The sequence below is a fragment of the Trachypithecus francoisi genome, unplaced genomic scaffold (genome assembly GCF_009764315.1).
Source record: "Trachypithecus francoisi isolate TF-2019V2 unplaced genomic scaffold, Tfra_2.0 Lachesis_group8, whole genome shotgun sequence".
In the NCBI taxonomy this organism is placed as follows: Eukaryota; Metazoa; Chordata; class Mammalia; order Primates; family Cercopithecidae; genus Trachypithecus; species Trachypithecus francoisi.
The window spans coordinates 75,900,190-75,919,904 of NW_022681473.1; the positions used below are offsets into that span (position 1 = coordinate 75,900,190).

A 19,715-nucleotide genomic window follows, 5' to 3' on the forward strand; every position below is an offset into this window, starting at 1 on the left:
ATGTATCAATGATACAGGGAAAAAATTTTACCTGCATTTATGAATAGAGCTACCCCATTACACAACACACTATTTACATGATATATTTCTTTCTTTTTGTTTTTGAGACAAGAGTCTCGCTCTGTCACCCAGGATGGAGTGCAGTGGCACGATCTTGGCTCACTCACTGTAACCTCAGCCTCCCGGGTTCAAGTGATTCTTCTGTCTTAGCCTTCCGCGCAGCTGGGACTACAGGTGCACAGCACCACACCTGGCTAATTTTTGTACTTTTATAGAGATGGGGTTTCACCATGTTGGCCAGGCTGGTCTCAAACTCTTGACCTCAAGTGATCTGCCCATCTCGGCCTCCCACAGTGCTGGGATTACAGGCGTGAGCCACTGCACTCAGCCTGTTAATTTATTTTATTTTTTTTTGAGACAAGAGTCTCACTCTGTTGTCTAGGCTGGAGTGCAGTGATGCAATCTTGGCTCAATGCAACCTCCACCTCCTGGGTTCCAGTGATTTGCATGCCTTAGCCTCCCAAGTAGCTGGGGATTACAGGCGCATGCCACCACGCCTGGCTAATTTTTGTCCTTTAGTAGAGACAGGGTTTCACCACATTGCCCAGGTTGGCCTCAAACTCCTGAACTCAGACCTGACCTCAGATGATCCACCCACCTCAGCCTCCCAACGTGCTGGGATTACAGGCATGAGCCACCATGCCTGGCTTACATGATATATTTCTGACCTCAAGACTTCTATGTGATTTTAATGAACAACTCAAAACATGACCCTAGAGTGTCTAAGAATTCAAACACAATACAGATAATTTTAAGGGGTCTGGGTGCAGTGGCTGATGCCTGTAATCCCAGCACTTTGGGAGGCCGAGGTGTGTGGACTGCTTGAGTCCAAAAGTTCAAGATCAGCTTGGGCAAAATGGCAAAAAAAATATGAAAAATAGCTGGGCATCGTGGAGTGCGCCTATAGTCCCAGCTACTCATCAGGAAGCTAAGATGGGGAACGCTTGAGCCTAGGAGGTTGAGGCTGCAGTGAGCCATGACTGTGCCACTGCACTCCAGCCTGGGTAACACAGTAAGACCCTGTCTCAAAAGAGAGAGAGGGAATAAGAGAGAGACAGGCAAAGAGACGGGGTCTTGCTATGTTGCCCAGGCTAGCATTGTACTGCTGGGCTCAGGCCTTCCTCCTGCCTCAACCACCTGAGTAGCTGGGACAACAGGCACATGCCACCACACCCAGCTCCTAATTTTTAACTTGTATATTCTCCAAAATAGAATGTTTTTCTTTTTAAATGGATATACAACAATTGTACATATTTATGGGATACATATGATATTGTGATACATGCATACCATGTAATTATCAGGATATCTATCACAACTCAAACATTCATCATTTCTCTGTGTTGAGAACATTCTAAACCTTCTAGCCACTTTGATATAGATAACGCAATTATTATTACTAACTAGTAATTCTACTGTGCTATCAAACACTAGAACTTATTCCTTCTAACTGTATTTTTATAAAAAAGTTTTGAAGACATGTCTTTTAGATGTAAAATAGTTGTGTAGATAGTAGATATAAATGCATTTAGTGCTTTGGGGAACATATAGAATATACAATAAGAATTCTATAAATGGGCTGTAAGATTTGCCCTTAATTACTATTAAAAAAGTGAACATTTTTAGTATGTGAGATAAAACAGTGAAATTAGTTCTTTATCCAATAATTTGTTTCAGCCTCAAACACTGAACATTCTTTTCACTTGTCTCTCCTAGGACAGACTTCTTTCCAAGGTCTCCATGTTGAGAACTTGCCCCTTAATGGGTTCAATGTTACTTAACTGAGGATTAAAGAAGGTAGCATACATGAGCAAACAAATCATAAAGCTGAAAGGAAAAAGAGAACTAAATTCAGCAAACACCTACTAAGATTTTAGGAAGCAGGTAGCAACTGAGAATGCACACAGCAAGCAGTTCACATAGTAAAACTTACAATGAGCTTTTAGGCTCAGCTATTAGGAGTCAGTAGGCAGGAAGACGAACTTTCAAGGGTGAGTTAATAAAATAAACAGCAACAACAAAGTGAAAGGAAAAAACTCACCACTCTCTATGGAACATTTAACATGTGCTAATAATGCACTGTGCTAATAAAAGCTAGTCATCTGGGAGCATCTTAGAAGCAAAAATTCTTGGGCCCCAAGTCCCACCTATTGAATCAGAACTCCAGGATTGGGACTCAGGTATCTGTAGTTTAATAAACTCTCCAAATGTTTCTGATGTTAAAGTTGAGAACCACAATCTCACTTGAAAACAAGTTCTCAAAAAAAGTTAAGAACTAACAGAGCCAGGATTCAAACCAGAATCTGACTTTTAAACTGCTTTAAGCCACTGTGAGGTAAAAAACAAAACAGGTTTAGAAAATGTCAATTATTTTACTTTACCCCACAATATTATATTTCCACGTTAAGTAGCTTAAATTAGACAACAAGATTATTAAAGTTAGTGTGGTAGGCTTCAATACCAAGAAACCTGGCAACTAAACTGTCACTATGTTCCAGATTACAGAGTTTAAAACCAGGAAACAGATATGACAGATGTTTAATATCCAATGAAATGGTATTTTAAAATATACATCATACCCATACGTCAAAGAACTATAAAGGGTCTTGAATCATTAGATGTCTCATAAATGTGTTTAATCATAATTTTTACACAATGAAAAGTTTGGCCAGAGATAACAGCTACATTCCTATTAGCATAAATCAGTGATTTAACTATATTCAATTTCCTAAATATGTAAAATATAAACTCTTACCACTTTATCTTTAGGTATTATACCAGTATCACCATTTATCGCCACCTCTTTGTGTGAATAGACTATAAAAGCATAAATAAAAGTAAACCTGAAAAGTCCTGCAAAATTTCTATTAGAAGTCTTTGAACTTACAGTTTCAAAGGTAACCTTAACTTCTACTCCTACCTGTTAGAAGAACTAGGGGTAGAAAATATGTCAATGGCTGGTGCAGTCATTATCCCTCCTGCTGAGGTGGATACAGGAGAGGCTGCAGTTGTTAAGGAGGTATGAGGTTTCTTTGCAAGTTCTTTTAGGCGCTGTTCCTGTTAAGAAAGGGAACTACCATAAGGATTCCAGAAACTAGATTTGTTTGTACAACCTCTGAAAAAAGCATTTTCTAATTTGTTCTGATAGCAGATATTCTGTTTTACCTAATTCTATGTCAGGATGAAAAGTCAGACTGAGTTTCAGCCCATTAACACTATACATTTAAGACTCTGTGCAGAGGCCCCATTTACCTAATGAACACCTGTACTCATTTTTCCAAATATGGAGAATGCACAAACTTACCTTTAAAGCTTTCAAACGTGCCTGTTCTTCCTCTAATGCTGCCTGCTTTTCCCTTTCATCCACTTTGGTCAGAGATAGACCAGTGCTTGCGAGGGAAGACACTGCATTGGAAAGCGTAGTTGCCCTAGGATAATTGAATAGAGATAATTTGGCTTTTTGCTAAACACTTCACATTACACCCAGGTCAGGAAACGGTCTGGCAACCTTGCCATGGATAGGCACTATAATTATAAACTTAACTTCTGGATTCAAACACAGTACTTCAGATGAAATATTCCACCCAGTGATCTACGGGATTAAAGCAATTAGAAAAATCTTGACTTACATAAACACTCACTGCTTTTAGAGTAAATGTTTGACTTTGGAAAGGGTTCACAAGAAAGTGGGGCACATTGCCTCTTCCAAGCCCCGAGAGAGGAAACCAATGCAATTGGGAAAGAGCCCACATACTCCCACAAAATCCCTGATGGGAAAAAGTGCTGAGCTTATCACAGGGAAAACCCTCTGCTAATTTACAGCCTACGTTTTGGCAGTGCCACAGAACACCAAAACATGCATACCAGTAATACGTAACGGAGGTCTAGGTATGTTTCACCTATAACAACAGCCCCAGAGGACTTCAGGTTCCCTCAAAAGAAGACTGGTTTCAATCTAGTCACCAGGTCATCTGGCATCTTTCTATGTGCTGCCCTTTTGCCAAACTAGAATTTCCTTTTTAATATACACATACAATGTATCATCTTTCACTGGCAAGCCACCTCCTTTCCCTTTTATCAAAAAAGTATCCACACTGTAAACCTCAACATTAACTTTCCAAATGTTAACTCTAGGCTAAGTAAAACAAGTGGTAAAGAATTCTAACCTGAAGAACTACCTTGAGCTTTATTAATTTTCCTTTTACCACAAACTAAACATCATTAGTTTTTACTCTAAGCACATAAAGTGGTAAAAACTCTTCTAAATTTTACATAAAATTAGTATTATAAATAAGCCAATAAAAAGGTACAACTCAGAAGACAAAGGAAGAGTGACACAGTTGTGACAGAAATGCAAGAAAACCAATACATTTTATGATAAACATTTCAGGTAAATTGGTGCACCTGAACTACATGGCTCTTTCCTTCATTATTCTCTCAAATAAATGAGACTTATTGTTTTGATTGCTACTTCAAAAATCCTACTAGAAAATTCAAAGTACAAATCTAGGATTAAAAATAAGTACTAAAATCCAATAATGGCATTTTCCTTTGAAAATTATTTAAATTTTATTACTAAAAGAAAGACTAAAGTTATGAAACAATCAGAAAGTCTAAAAATAGCCAAAGGAAAGTTCTCACCATACAAATTCTTTCTTCATGCTGTTTTAAAAAAAGCTTCATATGACAACATGAGAGTAACTCAAGTAATTTCTTAACCCAATGCAAAAATCATGTTACCAGATTGATATGAAATGATATGTGTTACTTTCAATTTGCTAGGTTAACTGGTCTTAGTCTGAGGAATTAGCTTAAAACATAATAAAGTGATTAAAATATAAAATATCAATAATCAACCCCATGAACTGGCATTAGACAGAGATGATGCAATTTGATGTCTGATATTCTAGGTTTGAGTCCCAGCATTGCTACTACATACTTCACAGGGCTATTGTTAGGATTGAGCAAATTTATATAAAAGTATCTTGTAATTATAAGCCCGGCATGGTGGTTCATGCCTGTAATCCCAGCACTTTGGGAGGCTGAGGTGTGCCGATCACTTGATTTCAGGGGTTCAAGACTAGCCTGGTCAACACGGTGAAACCCTGTCTCTACTAAAAATACAAAAATTAGCCAGGTGTGGTGGCATGTATCTGTAGTCCCAGCTACTTGGGAGGCTGAGGTGGAAGAATCTCTTGAACCCGGGAGGTGAAAGTTGCAAGTGAGCTGAGATTGTGCCACTGCACTCCAGCCTGGGCAAAAGTGAGACTCTGTCTCAAGGGGGGAAAAAGAAAAAGAAAAAAAAAGTATCTTATAACTATAAAGCATCATACAAAACAATGCACTAACATCTTTAGGAGAAATTTTGACATCATAAACACAATTCTAAACTATGCAGTCACTGTCATTATCTTAAGAGATGCCGACATTTATCGAAGGTCAGAAACTATTTCAAGAATTTGCATGTATTAATCCATTTAATCCTGATACTAATTCTATGAGGTTGATAATACGATTAAACCCATTTTATAGAAAATCAAATCAAGATAAAGAGAAATTAAATAGCTTGGAACTTGAGCTGATTTCATCTACTCCCTCAGAAAAATCACTCTTGCTCTTTGTCCTACAAAGAATGATGTACCTGCTTGCAGCTGTAGAATCTTTGATTTTCTTTCCTTCCAAGGAAGCTAAGTGTTGTTCCAAAGCATCAAGAAGACTGCTGGGGGCCTGCAATTGTACAAATATTAAGAATTTCATGATAATTAGGTCACTGGTCAAATTAAATCAAGTATCATCTAATCAGAGAGCAACAAAAATAAACAGGTATGTTCTTCATGTACTAATTAACAGTGGAGTTTTAGCTACTTAATGAGAATGACAATCTTACTTTTATTATACAAACATGACCTAGTTGGAAATATTAAGAAACATTACCAAAAACGTTAAGAACAGAAAACTATGTAAACATGAAACATTTTTTAAAAATCTTGCAAGTACTTAAATTTTAAAGTAAAACCATACTCCTAAAAGCTAGATACACTACTGAGCATGCAGAAGGTACTTAATAAGCCCTGCTGAGCAACTGAATGTGTTCAAACATGACTCTGGAATAATTATTGATAAATGACACTGAACACTGGCATCAGGGAAATGAAAATGAAAATCACAATGAGATACATCTTTTTACTTACTACAATGACTAAAGTTAAATACATTAGCAATATCAAACGTTGGTGAGCACATGGAACAACTGGAACTCTCATATATCACTAGTGGGAGTTTATCACTTTGAAAATGGATTAGGCTGTTTTTTTACAAAGTTAAATACACACCTATCTTAATGACCCAATTCCATTCCTAACTATTTACCCCAAAGGGATAAAATCTTATCTCTGTAAGAAAAGACTTAATGTTTAATGTGGCTTTATTTACAACAGTCAAAAACTGCAAATAATCCAAAAGTCCATCATTTGGAAAATGGATAGACAAAATTATGGTAAATATTATTCAGCAATAAAGAAGAATTAATTAATGGTATATTCAACAACATATAGACAGATCTCAAACAATATGAGCAAAAAAAGCCAGAATGCAAAAGTAAATACTTGTATGATTACATTTATATTAAGTTTAACAACCAACAAAATTATGCTATTAGAAAACAAAACAGTGATTGTGGAGGTGGGTAAGAAGTGACTGGAAGGGGGCATAAGGATTGGGGAAATAGAATTTTCCTATCTTGAATTGATGTGTTGGTTACACAAATGTTTATCAAACTGCACTGAAATGAATATTTACTTTTTTTTAACAGAAGACTATTTTAAAGTCAGTCTATAGGTCAAATCTCAACCTAATAGAAGAAAGCTTTCAAAAGGAAACCTCTTCAGTGTGCAGACTAAGAACTGCCCACTAGAAGTGAAGCAAATGCATCGGTAGCGTTTACTTACCCTAAATATTCTATAGGATTTGAAATACAGTTTCTGGATTACAGGATCTAAAAATAGTTAAAGGGGCAATACCTACTAATTTCTCTATCATTTATGACTTTAACAACTTCTTTCATCTACTATTTCCTCTATATACCAGGACCTTAGCCCAAGGGAGATACAGTAGAAAACCATTTAAAACCAAATACTACATTGGAAGATGAACTTCTTTGTTGAAATGAGAGTACACATGCACTTCCTACAGCCCCAGCAAAAATGTTTGCTAATCAGCAAGCAAAGCACTGTCTTTAGAGCTTTCAGAAATAAGGAGGATGTTGATGATAGTGGTTAACATTTAAAAAGCTCTCCTCACACAACAGGTACTACGCTAGCTACCTTGTAGTAGTCACTGAATCTATGAAGCAGACACTACTGGTATATCCATTTTACAGATAAACTACCTGAGACAGTGAAGATTAAGTTATCTGACCAAGATCACATATTTGATACACAAAAGAAGCCAAGATACGGAAGGTATCACTGACTTTAAAGACCACATAATTAACTACTATGGTACCAAATCCTAAACTGAAACTCTGGTCATAGAAACTGTAGTTTATCTTTTTTCTGAAGGGTTTAAGCTGTGGCTTACAAATAAAAATATTAAATTACCAAGTTATGATAAGTAAGACAAACCATTTCTAAAATCCCTTCTAAATATATCTGGCTATTCTTTGAAAGTCAAATCCACATGACAAACAGTGAGGAGGCTGGACACAGTGACTCACACCTGTAATCCCAACACTTTGGGAAGTAGAGGTGGAATGACTGCTTGAGCCCAGTTGTTTGAGACCAGCCTGTGGAATATAAGGGGACCCTGTCTCCACAAAAAAATTAAAAAATTAGTTGGGTGTGGTGGCATATGCCTGTGATACCAGCTACTAAGGAGGCTGAGGCTAAGGATTACTTGAGCCTGGGAGGTTGAGGATGTAATGAACCATGATTTTGTCAATGCGCTCCAGCCTGGGTGACAAAGCAAAAGCCTATCTTTTCTCCCTCTCCCCCAACAAAACCCAAAAGAGTGAAGAAAATGTGATGCTTTACACCTTAAAATATATAATAACAAAAAAAAGAGTAAATAATCTCAAATTTCCACTCTTCTGCATTACCACCATCTTCCCTAAAGTGTAAACAGCTTTGTTTCATTCACTTTTGAAAACTTTCTGAATCACCCAAAGAATGCCTGGCAAGTTTCCTTTGCTCAGAGATCATCAATACAGAGGAAAAGAGGAACGGAGGTTAAAGAACCCTATTCTAATTACAATAGGGTGAATATTAACATACACAGACACATGATGACGGCCTGTAACTTCTACATCTATCCTGAGGACAATGAATTTTAAATAAAACATAAGGGAAGCATAACAAATGGGGTGGGTAACAGGGGAATCTAAAGTTGCCAAATCATTTTATACTATATGTTATTCAAGCAATGACTTATCTCATGTTCAACCCAGAATAATGTGCTTGCTCTTAATAAAGCCAATTTATTTCAAGTGGACATATACAGGATTCTTTACTTACATATAACCCACGACTAGATTTATTGCATACTCTTAGCCTTGACATTAGAGGGAAGAATCTGAACAAGTGAGTACAGAGAAACTCAGTAATAACTGTTAACAAGGCGTTTAAAAGATGTCCTGGAGGCCGGACGTGGTGGCTCAAGCCTGTAATCCTAACACTTTGGGAAGCCTAGGCGGGCGGATCACCTGAGGTCAGGAGTTTGAGGTCAGCCTGGCTAACATGGCAAAACTCCAACTCTACTAAAAATACAACAATTAGCTGGGCATGGTGGCTTAAGACTGTAATCCCAGTTACTTAGGAGGCTGAGGTGGGAGAATCGCTTGAACCCAGGAAGTGGAGGTTGCAGTGAGCTGAGATCACACCACTACCGCTCCAGCCTAGGCAACAAGAGCAAAACTCTATGTCAAAAAGAAACATTAAAAAAACGTCCTGGAACAATTCAAAACAAGGTAAAACAGATGTCAACAGTTGAGAGAGTTGACGGAAATGTTACAAGGATAGTTTATGCCAGGTACTTTCATTCTTGATACTCAGTAAAGAAAACAGAGAATAAGCCACAACAACCAGCAGGTATGAAGTTTGTTTCCTAGAAACTTTTTGAAGACGATGATGATAAAGACAATATTAAAACAGCCAACATTAGTTGAGTGTGCTTAATGCTTTAAATTTTTTTTTTTTGGCATTAACTTATTTAATCCCCTGAACTACTTACTGTATGAGGTAGGTACTGTAGCATCTTCATTTTACAGATGATGAAACTAAAGCATAGAAAGTAACTTCCCTGAAGTCACAGGGCCAGCTAATGGCACAGCCGAGACTGAAATTTGGACATATCCCAAACCCTACTCTCTTAATCTAGTATTATGTTTTGAGGTTTATCCCTATTTAATTCTCCCAACTGAGTCAAAGAGTCAAAGTGGAAGTTTAAAACAGGAAAAATAAATACTGTATAATTCTCTACCAGCAGTATAGTGAAAATTGTTTTTCTAAATATCATTTTCTAAATTCAGGTTCCAAAAAGTTTTTTTTTTCCCTTTTTTAAGATGGGAAAGAAACAGTGATTGAAGAGATTAAATAAATGGTATGACAGTAGGTAGGCCACAAATGTAAGTGGCAAGCAGATCGTTTTATGTGGTCATAACGTTAGAACAATCTTTAGGAATACATCAAAATGTTAAAATTGGTCAAAACCTGCACTGATCCCTTTGACAATGGGGGCTACATGTTACTTATCTTAATACTCTTCACAGCTCATACACAACAGACAGTTGATTGATATTTTAACAATATACTTACCTGTGAAAGGTCTGGTATATCACCTCTGTCAATTCCAACTTGCTGTAAGAAGAAGCATTGTATTTAATAAATTACAATAAAAATATTTTATAAATAAAATTTGGAAAAATGACATCACAGCTAATACCAGTAATATTTTAAACAGACTTCTTAAGAATCAGGAAAATATTTAATCTCCAAAAATACTCAACATTTCCAACGGCTTAGATATTATTTGGTGGCCCTAAAAGTTGTTAACAGTAGGGAAACTAGAGTTGGAAAGTCAACGAATCTAAGTTACCATCCCTATGTCTTCTGAATACCTATATATAAGCTACCTTGTCACAATCTGAAAACTCCCCTCTCTTTTATGTGTAATATGACAAATATATTAAGAATGAGAAAGCCTGACCATGAACAAGCTCTTTGATGGAAAACAAAAAAAAAATTTAAGAAACAAACCTGAAGACATCGACTTTGTCTTTCTCCATAAAACATGTTTTCCCTAGAAATCACCATAGATAACATTTTAAAAACTCATGTTCCATCAGGTAGCCCAGGTTTACAAAAATGTCAAGTGATATCTAATCAGGATATAACTGTCTTCACAAAGCAATTCCAATACACTTTCATGATGCTCAGGCCCTAGGCAATTTCTAGCAAAAAAAGAGAAATGGTTCCCGTGTATTCTAGCATCCAAATTAGAAAACTGTTTTCTGTCCCATGGCTGTGTTTCATTTTCTAATCAGTCTCCCTTCCTTTTGTGACCTCTCAGGGGCTGGTCTCAGAATGATGTCAGTAGAAAATCTGATAAAGGCCAGATACACAGTGGCTCACACCTGTAATCTCAGGATGTGGGGAGGCCAAGGTGGGCGGATCACGAGGTCAGGAGATCAACACCATCCTGGCTAACACAGTGAAACCCCATCTCTACTAAAAATACAAAAATTAGTTAGGTATGGTGGCAGGCACCTGTAATTCCAGCTACTCAGCAGGCTGAAGCAGGAGAATCGTTTGAACCCAGGAGGTAGAGGGTGCAGTGAGCAGGGATCAATCACGCCACTGCACTCCAGCCTGGGAAACAGAGCGAGACTCCGTCTTTGCAAAAACAAACAAACAAAAAAAACCTGATAAATTCATTATTACTCAGATGTTACTAATCACTGCCTGATATATTTGTTCTCTTCAAACATGTTTCAAGAGGTTACTCTTGCCTTCTTCCAGGAACTAAGGCATTCTAATTAAACTGCAAGCCCAGAGACAGTCTCCTAACAGAATATTTTAAGGTAAGGGACTCTTCATATTTTTCTTAAATCATATGGAGCAGGCTGGGTGTGGTGGCTCATGCCTATAATCCGAGCACTTTGGGAGGTCACAGTGGGTTGATCACTTGAGGTCAGGAGCTCGAGACTAGCCTGGCCAACATGGTGAAACCTCATCTCTAAAATCAGCTGGGTGTGGTGACGGGCACCTGTAATCCCAGCTATGCGGGAGGCTGAGGCAGGAGAATCTTGGGAGGCAGAGGGTGCAGCGAGACGAGATCACATCATGGCACTCCAGCCTGGGTGACAGAGCAAGTCTCTGTCTCAAAAAAAAAAAAAAATTATAGATAGCAGAGAGTCTATCCCACCTAAGAATAACTTAACAGCACATCTGGAGTATAGAAGGGGGCTTACAACTTAAGTTTGGGCGGGCGCCATGGCTGATGCCTGTAATCCCAGCACTTTGGGAGGCCGAGGCGGGCAGATCACCTGAGGTCAGGAGTTCAAGACCAGCCTGGCCAACATGGTGAAACCCTGTCTCTAGTAAAAATACAAAAATTAGCTGGGTGTGGTGGCAGGCACCTGTAATCCCAGCTACTCGGGAGGCTGAGACAACGGAATCACTCGAACCCAGGAGGCTGAGGTTGCAGTGAGACAAGATTACGCCATTGCCCTCCAGCCTAGGGACAAGAGCAAGACTTTGTCTTAAAAAAAAAACAAAAAAAAAAAACTTAACTTTTTACTACAACTACCAAATGCAAAGAACATAAAAGGCCAAGAGGGAATGTCAACAAATTAAAACTTATTTAAAGAATTTACTAGAATTACAGCATAACCACCACCTTCTTCTGTTTTAATATGTGACTGACCCTTAAAAAATGGAAAGGATCTTCCTCCTTGAAACATTTTTAAATTCAAAATAAATTTCAGTAGGCTTCATAAAACAGCAGATTAATAATAAACCTATTGTCTGATCATCCTGTTCTGTCCGACTGCTTCTAATATAGAATCATATATCACCACAGTAATAAAGCCTAGAATCACTAACTTGCTAATTCCAAAGTAACTACTTTGACATAATTGAGCAAATTATCCTAGGAAGAAATCTTTGGTGGAGATGGGTAGAGGCTGGAGAATGGGAGAACAAACAAACAAAAAAACCCTTAAGAACGCCTCTGTAGTAGCAAGATAATGCCTGCAAGTATTACCACACTTGCCTTCTGTCACAATTTCAGAAAAATTTTTTTTTTTTTTTGAGGCGGAGTCTCGCTCTGTCGCCCGGACTGGAGTGCAGTGGCCAGATCTCAGCTCACTGCAAGCTCCGCCTCCTGGGTTTCCGCCATTCTCCTGCCTCAGCCTCCCAAGTAGCTGGGACTACAGGCGCCCGCCACCTCGCCCGGCTAGTTTTTTTTTGTATTTTTAGTAGAGACGGGGTTTCACCGTATTAGCCAGGATGGTCTCGATCTCCTGACCTCGTGATCTGCCCGTCTCGGCCTCCCAAAGTGCTGGGATTACAGGCTTGAGCCACCGCGCCCGGCCCAGAAAATTATTTTTAAGCAGAGCTGCAAAATTAGATTATCCTATTACCTACATTCATGGTTTTCACAATCAAGGATAATAAATACACAAAATTCATTTCTGTCGGGGAACAAAAGCTTTTTTTTTTTTTTTTTTACGGACTCTTGCTCTGTCGCCCAGCCTGGAGTGCAGTGGTGCAATCTCGGCTCACTGAAACCTCCGCTTCCCAGGCTCAAGTGATTCTCCTGTCTCAGCCTCCTGAGTAGCTGGGATTATAGGTGCCCGTCACCACGCTTGGCTAATATTTGTATCTTTAGTATAGACGGGGTTTTGCCATGTTGGCCAGTCTTGAACATCTGACCTCAGGTGATCCACTCACCTCAGTTTCCCAAAATGCTGCGATTACAGGTCTGAACCACAGTGCCCGGCCAACGAAAACATTTTGAACTATGTGGCTCCAGCTGTCTCACTGAAAAGAAACCTGCACTGATACTGGATATTCTCTACCACATTTAACAATAAACATTCTCAAATATATGATTAATTCCAACTATAAAAATCTCTGGCACTACTGTATGTCACCTACTCAATTTTATAGAGAAGTAAACAATTTAAAAACAGGTAACTTTTCAATACTCGCTACTGAATAAAATATACAGATATATTTTATTCACTATTTTACCATATTCATATCTTGGCACAGAATTCAATACAGCATAATAGTATCACTGAATACTAAATTTAAGACATTTACTTTATTGGATAGTAAGTGATGACTTCAAAATCCATACTTACAGACAAAAAGGCAAGTTAGGAGACAGTTACTTAAAGACAGCTTACCTCTGCAACTTTGAGGAACTCTGAGATTCTTGTCATCCTAGTTAGGAACTTCTTATAGATGTCAAGACCTTCTTTGCATTGGTTCTTTTTCATATCAAAATATTTTTCTGACAAAATAAATGTAAAAATTCTTTTGTTCACATCAAAATATAACACCCAAAAAAGGAAACAAGAGTAGGTAATAGCTCCAAATAGGTCTCTAAAGAAGCATACACACTCTGCTAGAAAAATATCAGTGTTAAGCTAGCTTAGGTATTTAAAGCAAATTAGAATAGAGCTGCTATTATATTAAAAAATAGAAACATTACTTGACCCTACTCATATTCCTAGTCTGTGCCACAATACTTTTCCTCACAATTACCTAAGTATATATTTGTGTAAACACGTATTACACTTGACCCCGTTTAAAACAGCACTAACATCTATTTCCAATCTTCTTACTAATAGTGTATTATCTAAGATAACAACTATGCCCAAATGTCACTCAGAAAGTTCATTCAAGTTTAATGTATACATAGGAGTAAAGAGGTTAATTTATACTAATTATAGTATGGAAGACTACGCCTTCTAAAGCTTTATAGAAAAACCTTTATTTTTCACTTGTGAAAAAATAAGCCAAATTTCCCTATCCCTATAGATTAAAGCATCCCTGAGTAAGTCCATGTTACTTCAGACTATAAAAAACAGATTTAAATTTTTTAAAAAGTTCATTATGGAGTTGATTACGAGAAAATAATATTTTTCTGGGACAAAAAAATTTTTTTTCCCATCTTTTTTTATTGTGGTAAAATACATATAACATAAAACTTACTTTTTGTTTTTTTTTTTAAACAGAGTTTCGCTCTTGTTGCCCAGGCTGGAGTACACAGGGAAGATCTAGGCTCACTGCAACCTCTGCCTCCTGGGTTCAAGCAATTTTCCTGCCTCAGCCTAAAACTCACTACTATCTTAACCCAGCTAAATTTTAAAGGCACTTTTATATTTCTAAAAATTAACAAAATGGGTAGAAAAAACACAGATATATCTAAAAAATAAAGTTCAACTTGCTGAACATCCTGGGTATAAAAGTATGTAATCACTTGCAGAGATAATCAGGCATAAAACTCTTTTCTCCAAATTAATTGTTAAAATGAATGAATATATCATAATAAATTTTTAGACAGCTTTAAGTAACGAATCAGTCAATATTATTTATCCATATGACACAAGATAAGAAATGTTACTAGGCTACAGCAGTATTTACCCAACAAATTAATAATTCCTTCATTGTATGCTGCAAACAGTCTAATGGCATCTTTGAACAGGAGCATGAAGGCAGCATTTATTACCCCATTTGTAAGTTCATTGCTATTAACCTGGGGAAAAATTGGAAAATAAAATTAGCTAATCTTAGGTTTTAAACGACACAAAAAGACTTCCTTCAAATTAAAATACAGTAAATTCCAGCATTAGGCATGTTAGTGAAAAAGACATTTATTTTCTCTAATAAATAGAGGATTATATAGGGAGATTATATAGGATTATATAGGGAGAATCCTAATAATAAATAAATGAAAGCAATTTATAATATAAAAAATACATATGGACAATAACATATGAAAAGAAATACAACTTCACTTATCAGGTGAATTAAAATATAATAATCAAATCAAATTATTAAAATATCCTTTCCTAAACATCAGACTATATTACTCAGTGCCCATAAGAATGAAAAAAAAGGCCGGGCGCGGTGGCTCAAGCCTGTAATCCCAGCACTTTGGGAGGCCGAGACGGGCGGATCACGAGGTCAGGAGATCGAGACCACCCTGGCTAACACGGTGAAACCCTGTCTCTACTAAAAATACAAAAAACTAGCCGGGCGAAGTGGCGGCGCCTGTAGTCCCAGCTACTCGGGAGGCTGAGGCAGGAGAATGGCGTGAACCCGGGAGGCGGAGCTTGCAGTGAGCTGAGATCTGGCCACTGCACTCCAGCCTGGGTGACAGAGCGAGACTCCGTCTCAAAAAAAAAAAAAAAAGAATGAAAAAAAAAAGAACACGGTAGCTCATGACTGTGGTCGCAGCACATCATAAGGCCAAGGCAGGAGGATTGCTTGAGCCTGGCAGTTTAAAATGAGACCAGCCTGGGCAACATAGCAAGACCTCCTCTCTAAAAAAAACTAAAACCAAGAAAAAGTAGCTGAACATGGGGGTGCACCCCTGTAGTCTCAGCTACTCAGGAGGCTGAGGTGGCAGGATTGCTTGAGCCCAGGAGTTGGAGGCTGCAATGAGCTATGATCATGCCACTGCACTCCAGTCTGAGTGACAGAGAAAAACGCTGTCTCAAAAACACAACAAAAAAAAGATGAAAAAGCAAAAACAGACACCTGTTGAGTAGTGGCTCACCCTTTTGCAATAGAAGCAATATTTATTAAAAATGTAAATGCTTATATTATTTGAACCACCAAATTCTTTTTCTGGGTGTTAACCCTATTGAAATAGGTTTACAAATGGACACACACACACACACACACACACACAGAGATAGAGACAAGAGACAGAGAGAGGAGAGAGAATTGAGTGCAGCCTCGTTTAGGTTAAAAAAACAGAAAAACTAAACATCTATCAACAGGAGGATCAGATAAATTGTTATATATAACAAAGTACAATATAGACATTGAAAAGAATAAGACATTTTATACAAATACAATATATTAAGAAAAATATGCATGGTTGGACCATGAGCTTCTATATAAACCAAAATAATGTGGAATAACTGCATCAAAACCCCATGCCTTCTAGAGCAGGGGTCAGCAAACTTTTTTTTGTAAAGGGTCAGATGGTAAATATTTTAGACTTTGTGGGCCACATAGTCTGTCACAACTTTTCAACTCTGCTGTTGTGACATGAAACAGCCATAGATATTATGTACCAGTGAGGCTGGCTGTGTTCCAATAATACTATTGAGGACACTGAAGCTGGAATTTCATATAATTTCCACCTGTTACAAAATATCATTTAATTATTTTCAACCACTTATAAAACATACAAAAATAGGCAGTGAGCTATAGTTGGATAATCTCTGTTCTAGTCTATGAAATACCTGTAAGATTTATTGAATGTTTACTCAACACTTACTATGTGCCACGTTAATAGGCAATGGGGGTACAACAGAGAACAAAAGAGACCTAGTTCCTGTCCTGAAGAAGCTTAAAAACTAGCAATTAAACAATTTAAAGGAAAAATCTATTTCAGCATGAAACTGTCACAGTTCCATTCACTAACTCGCACTCACAATCTCTAAAACAAAATGTCAGATAAATAATAAACAAAACATTGTAAGATAGATGCCAAAAAAACAGAACAGAGTTGAAAATGCTAACTTCTAACATATTATAAATAAATGACAAAGCTGGCAGCTTGGATGAAGTCATGGTCATTAAAATAAAAATTCCAGGGAACACAATGCCCTTGGGCAATAGCTACATAACAGGCTATTATAAGTGCTATTTAAATTTTTTCTGAATAACTGTCACACTTTGAGTCCCATTAAATAGACAAAAACAAAATATTAAGTTGGCTATTCATTTAAAAAATACCCCTGTACATTTTAAAAATCTAAAAGTCATTATTAAAAGAAAATATATTTTCAGATCAACTCTTTCACCACTTTAGCTTGTATATCTTAAAATTCTAGAGCCAGAGAAGCACTAAAGAAATCCAAAAGAGTCATAAAAATCAAAAAGTAATTTGACTTAAGACTATTTTATAGAAAATCCTTAGCCATATAGGATATCAGTGAGAAAAACTAGAGTCTGTGAAAACTTTAGATTAAAAATTCTCATTAATTATAATGACTTAATTTTTTAAAATCTTAAATTACAAAAGCATAAATCAACTTACATTAAAATCAAGAAGTGCATCCATTTGATTCTGAATAATTGGTACAGTTTTAAGGAGTTTTTCTGTGTTCATTGTTCTCATAACTCCATCAGCCCTGTTATGGAAAAAAAAAGAGAAATAAACAAATGAATCTGCAATTAAATCTACATTTCAAACTCCCCCGGTTCTCTACTAAAACAGAGAACCAAGTTGCTATTAAATGTCACATATTTTTAAGTCATTATGAAAACTAAAGCAGAGATCATACAGAAAAAACAAAAACAGGCAACACAATATGTCAAATGTCAAGGTACTCATTTAGAACTAAAAAAGAACATAAAGTATGAACCATAAAAACAAAAGTTTACATTAAACAGCAAGGTGTATAGCACACTTTTCACATGAGGAAATGATCTGATCCTCACAAACATTGGTGTGTAAAGAGCAGTTTTACCATTTTTTTTAAAATTACAAATAAAATAATCATTTGCCTGAAGTCACTAAACAGTTAAACACTCTGTAGGCCAGGAGCTGACAAAGTCTAAGAGCACTGTTTTATTTACGGTATTTTATTCATGACCCAACAGCAATGGCTTTTAATTCAGAAATGATAACTAAAACCACTTTACTACAAAATAAAGAACAATTTTACCAAGTCATTCTAATCTGGCTATTACACAAGAGATACTTTCAGTGGACAGTCTTTAATAAAATAGTCTGTTAAATATTTCCAAACAGATATTTCTAAAGATAGAGAAATATTAGCGGCACCAAAACAGATTTAAAAACCACTATGTGAGGCTGGGCGCGGTGGCTCAAGCCTGTAATCCCAGCACTTTGGGAGGCCGAGACGGGTGGATCACGAGGTCAGGAGATCGAGACCATCCTGGCTAACACGGTGAAACCCCGTCTCTACTAAAAAATACAAAAAACTAGCCGGGCGAGGTGGCAGGCGCCTGTAGTCCCAGCTACTCGGGAGGCTGAGGCAGGAGAATGGCGTAAACCCGGGAGGCGGAGCTTGCAGTGAGCTGAGATCCGGCCACTGCACTCCAGCCTGGGGGACAGAGGGAGACTCCGTCTCAAAAAAAAAAAAAAAAAGAAAAAAAGAAAAAAAAAAAACCCCACTACGTGAAAGGTACTAGGGCTAACGTACACAACTAATATTAAGAGCTTATTGTATATCACATTTAGTATTACTCAAGAGATTGCCCTATCATTTTCAAATCCTTGTAAAAATTCTACTGATATTCTTGTTCCATTTTACGGTTGATGAAATTTTAGGTTCAGCGAGGGTATATGACTTATCTAAGATCACAGAACTAATCAGAGGTAGCGTCATTATGTAAACCCAGGTGTACTAGACTGTGAAATAATGGCATAACTGTTTGGCTGAGTAACAAGGCATTTCCAAAAAATATGTCAGGTTCCCCTAATTTACAAATGATCTATACTTATAAATGGCTGTTCTACCCTACAATAAACCATGAACTATGACCTCAGATGCCAAAAAACAATTAAGCTATAAAAAGCAACAATTGTGCTTTGCAGGACACAACAAAGTTTAATAAACAAATACTGGACTACCTTAAGTAGTCACCTACTGATCAGCTTCGGCCTAATTCTCCCCAATGTGTTAACTTATTGATGCCTGTTTCCTCTCAAGTGCTAAACAGCATTGGCTGGAACCAGCTGCTGGAGCTTGGGATGAGGACACCATCCCTTCTTTCGCAACTCTTCTTACTGAAGTCACTTTTTTACCTCCGGTTACTTCTTCATCACAGAAGATTTGAACATTGGCTCAGTCTTTCTTGTCTTCATTAGCTTCAACATCTATATGGACAACCAATCCAACCTCTTGATGTCAAAATCCCTGATTCTAACCTTACTGCCCCCAGAAACCACAGCATCCTAGCCCCACCCCTGAACGAAAAAAAAAAAAGGTAAAATTCAGACACCTTATTCTGTGACAATTACCTGTTAACCTTTCAGCTGCTTTGGTCACATATCCCTGTGGTAAAAACTATTTGACCTCATCAGAAACTTCAATGTTTCAACTCCACCACTACCCACACTGATCCTTTCTCATTTTTACTTTCTTCACCTAGCTTAGAATTCCACAGATCATTGTTATATTCACTCCCTTACAAATACCTTTAACTTTCTTGCACCTCTTTTCTTCCCTGCATGTCAGTCACCTGGCTAATTAACAATCCTGGCTGAGCAAATACCTAACTAATCCATGCCTGTACACATATAGCTGAGTGCTGGTAAAGAAAATGGCACAACTGGGCAAACTGGCAAAACCATAAACTCATGATCATCAACCTCAAATGAATACTCAACATTGCCAGCAATCCTCTTAGCCTTCTCTAATAAAATCCTCTCCTAAG

The 19,715-nt window shown here is 37.3% G+C and overlaps 1 protein-coding gene across 18 annotated transcripts in view; it reads right to left on the reverse strand.

Moving 5' to 3' along the window:
• The window catches only part of PICALM (phosphatidylinositol binding clathrin assembly protein), a 119,659-nt gene that overhangs the window by 39,781 nt on the left and 60,163 nt on the right, over window positions 1-19,715 (reverse strand). For all 18 annotated transcript variants that reach the window (XM_033204503.1, XM_033204518.1, XM_033204510.1 and 15 more), the window contains exons 5-11: window positions 17,347-17,440; window positions 14,712-14,823; window positions 13,469-13,575; window positions 9,870-9,911; window positions 5,702-5,787; window positions 3,365-3,488; window positions 2,981-3,117 (exon numbers count right to left, since the gene is read on the reverse strand). In XM_033204503.1, coding sequence (XP_033060394.1) covers window positions 2,981-3,117; window positions 3,365-3,488; window positions 5,702-5,787; window positions 9,870-9,911; window positions 13,469-13,575; window positions 14,712-14,823; window positions 17,347-17,440 — 702 coding nt within the window. The remainder of the gene's footprint in view (window positions 1-2,980; window positions 3,118-3,364; window positions 3,489-5,701; window positions 5,788-9,869; window positions 9,912-13,468; window positions 13,576-14,711; window positions 14,824-17,346; window positions 17,441-19,715) is intronic.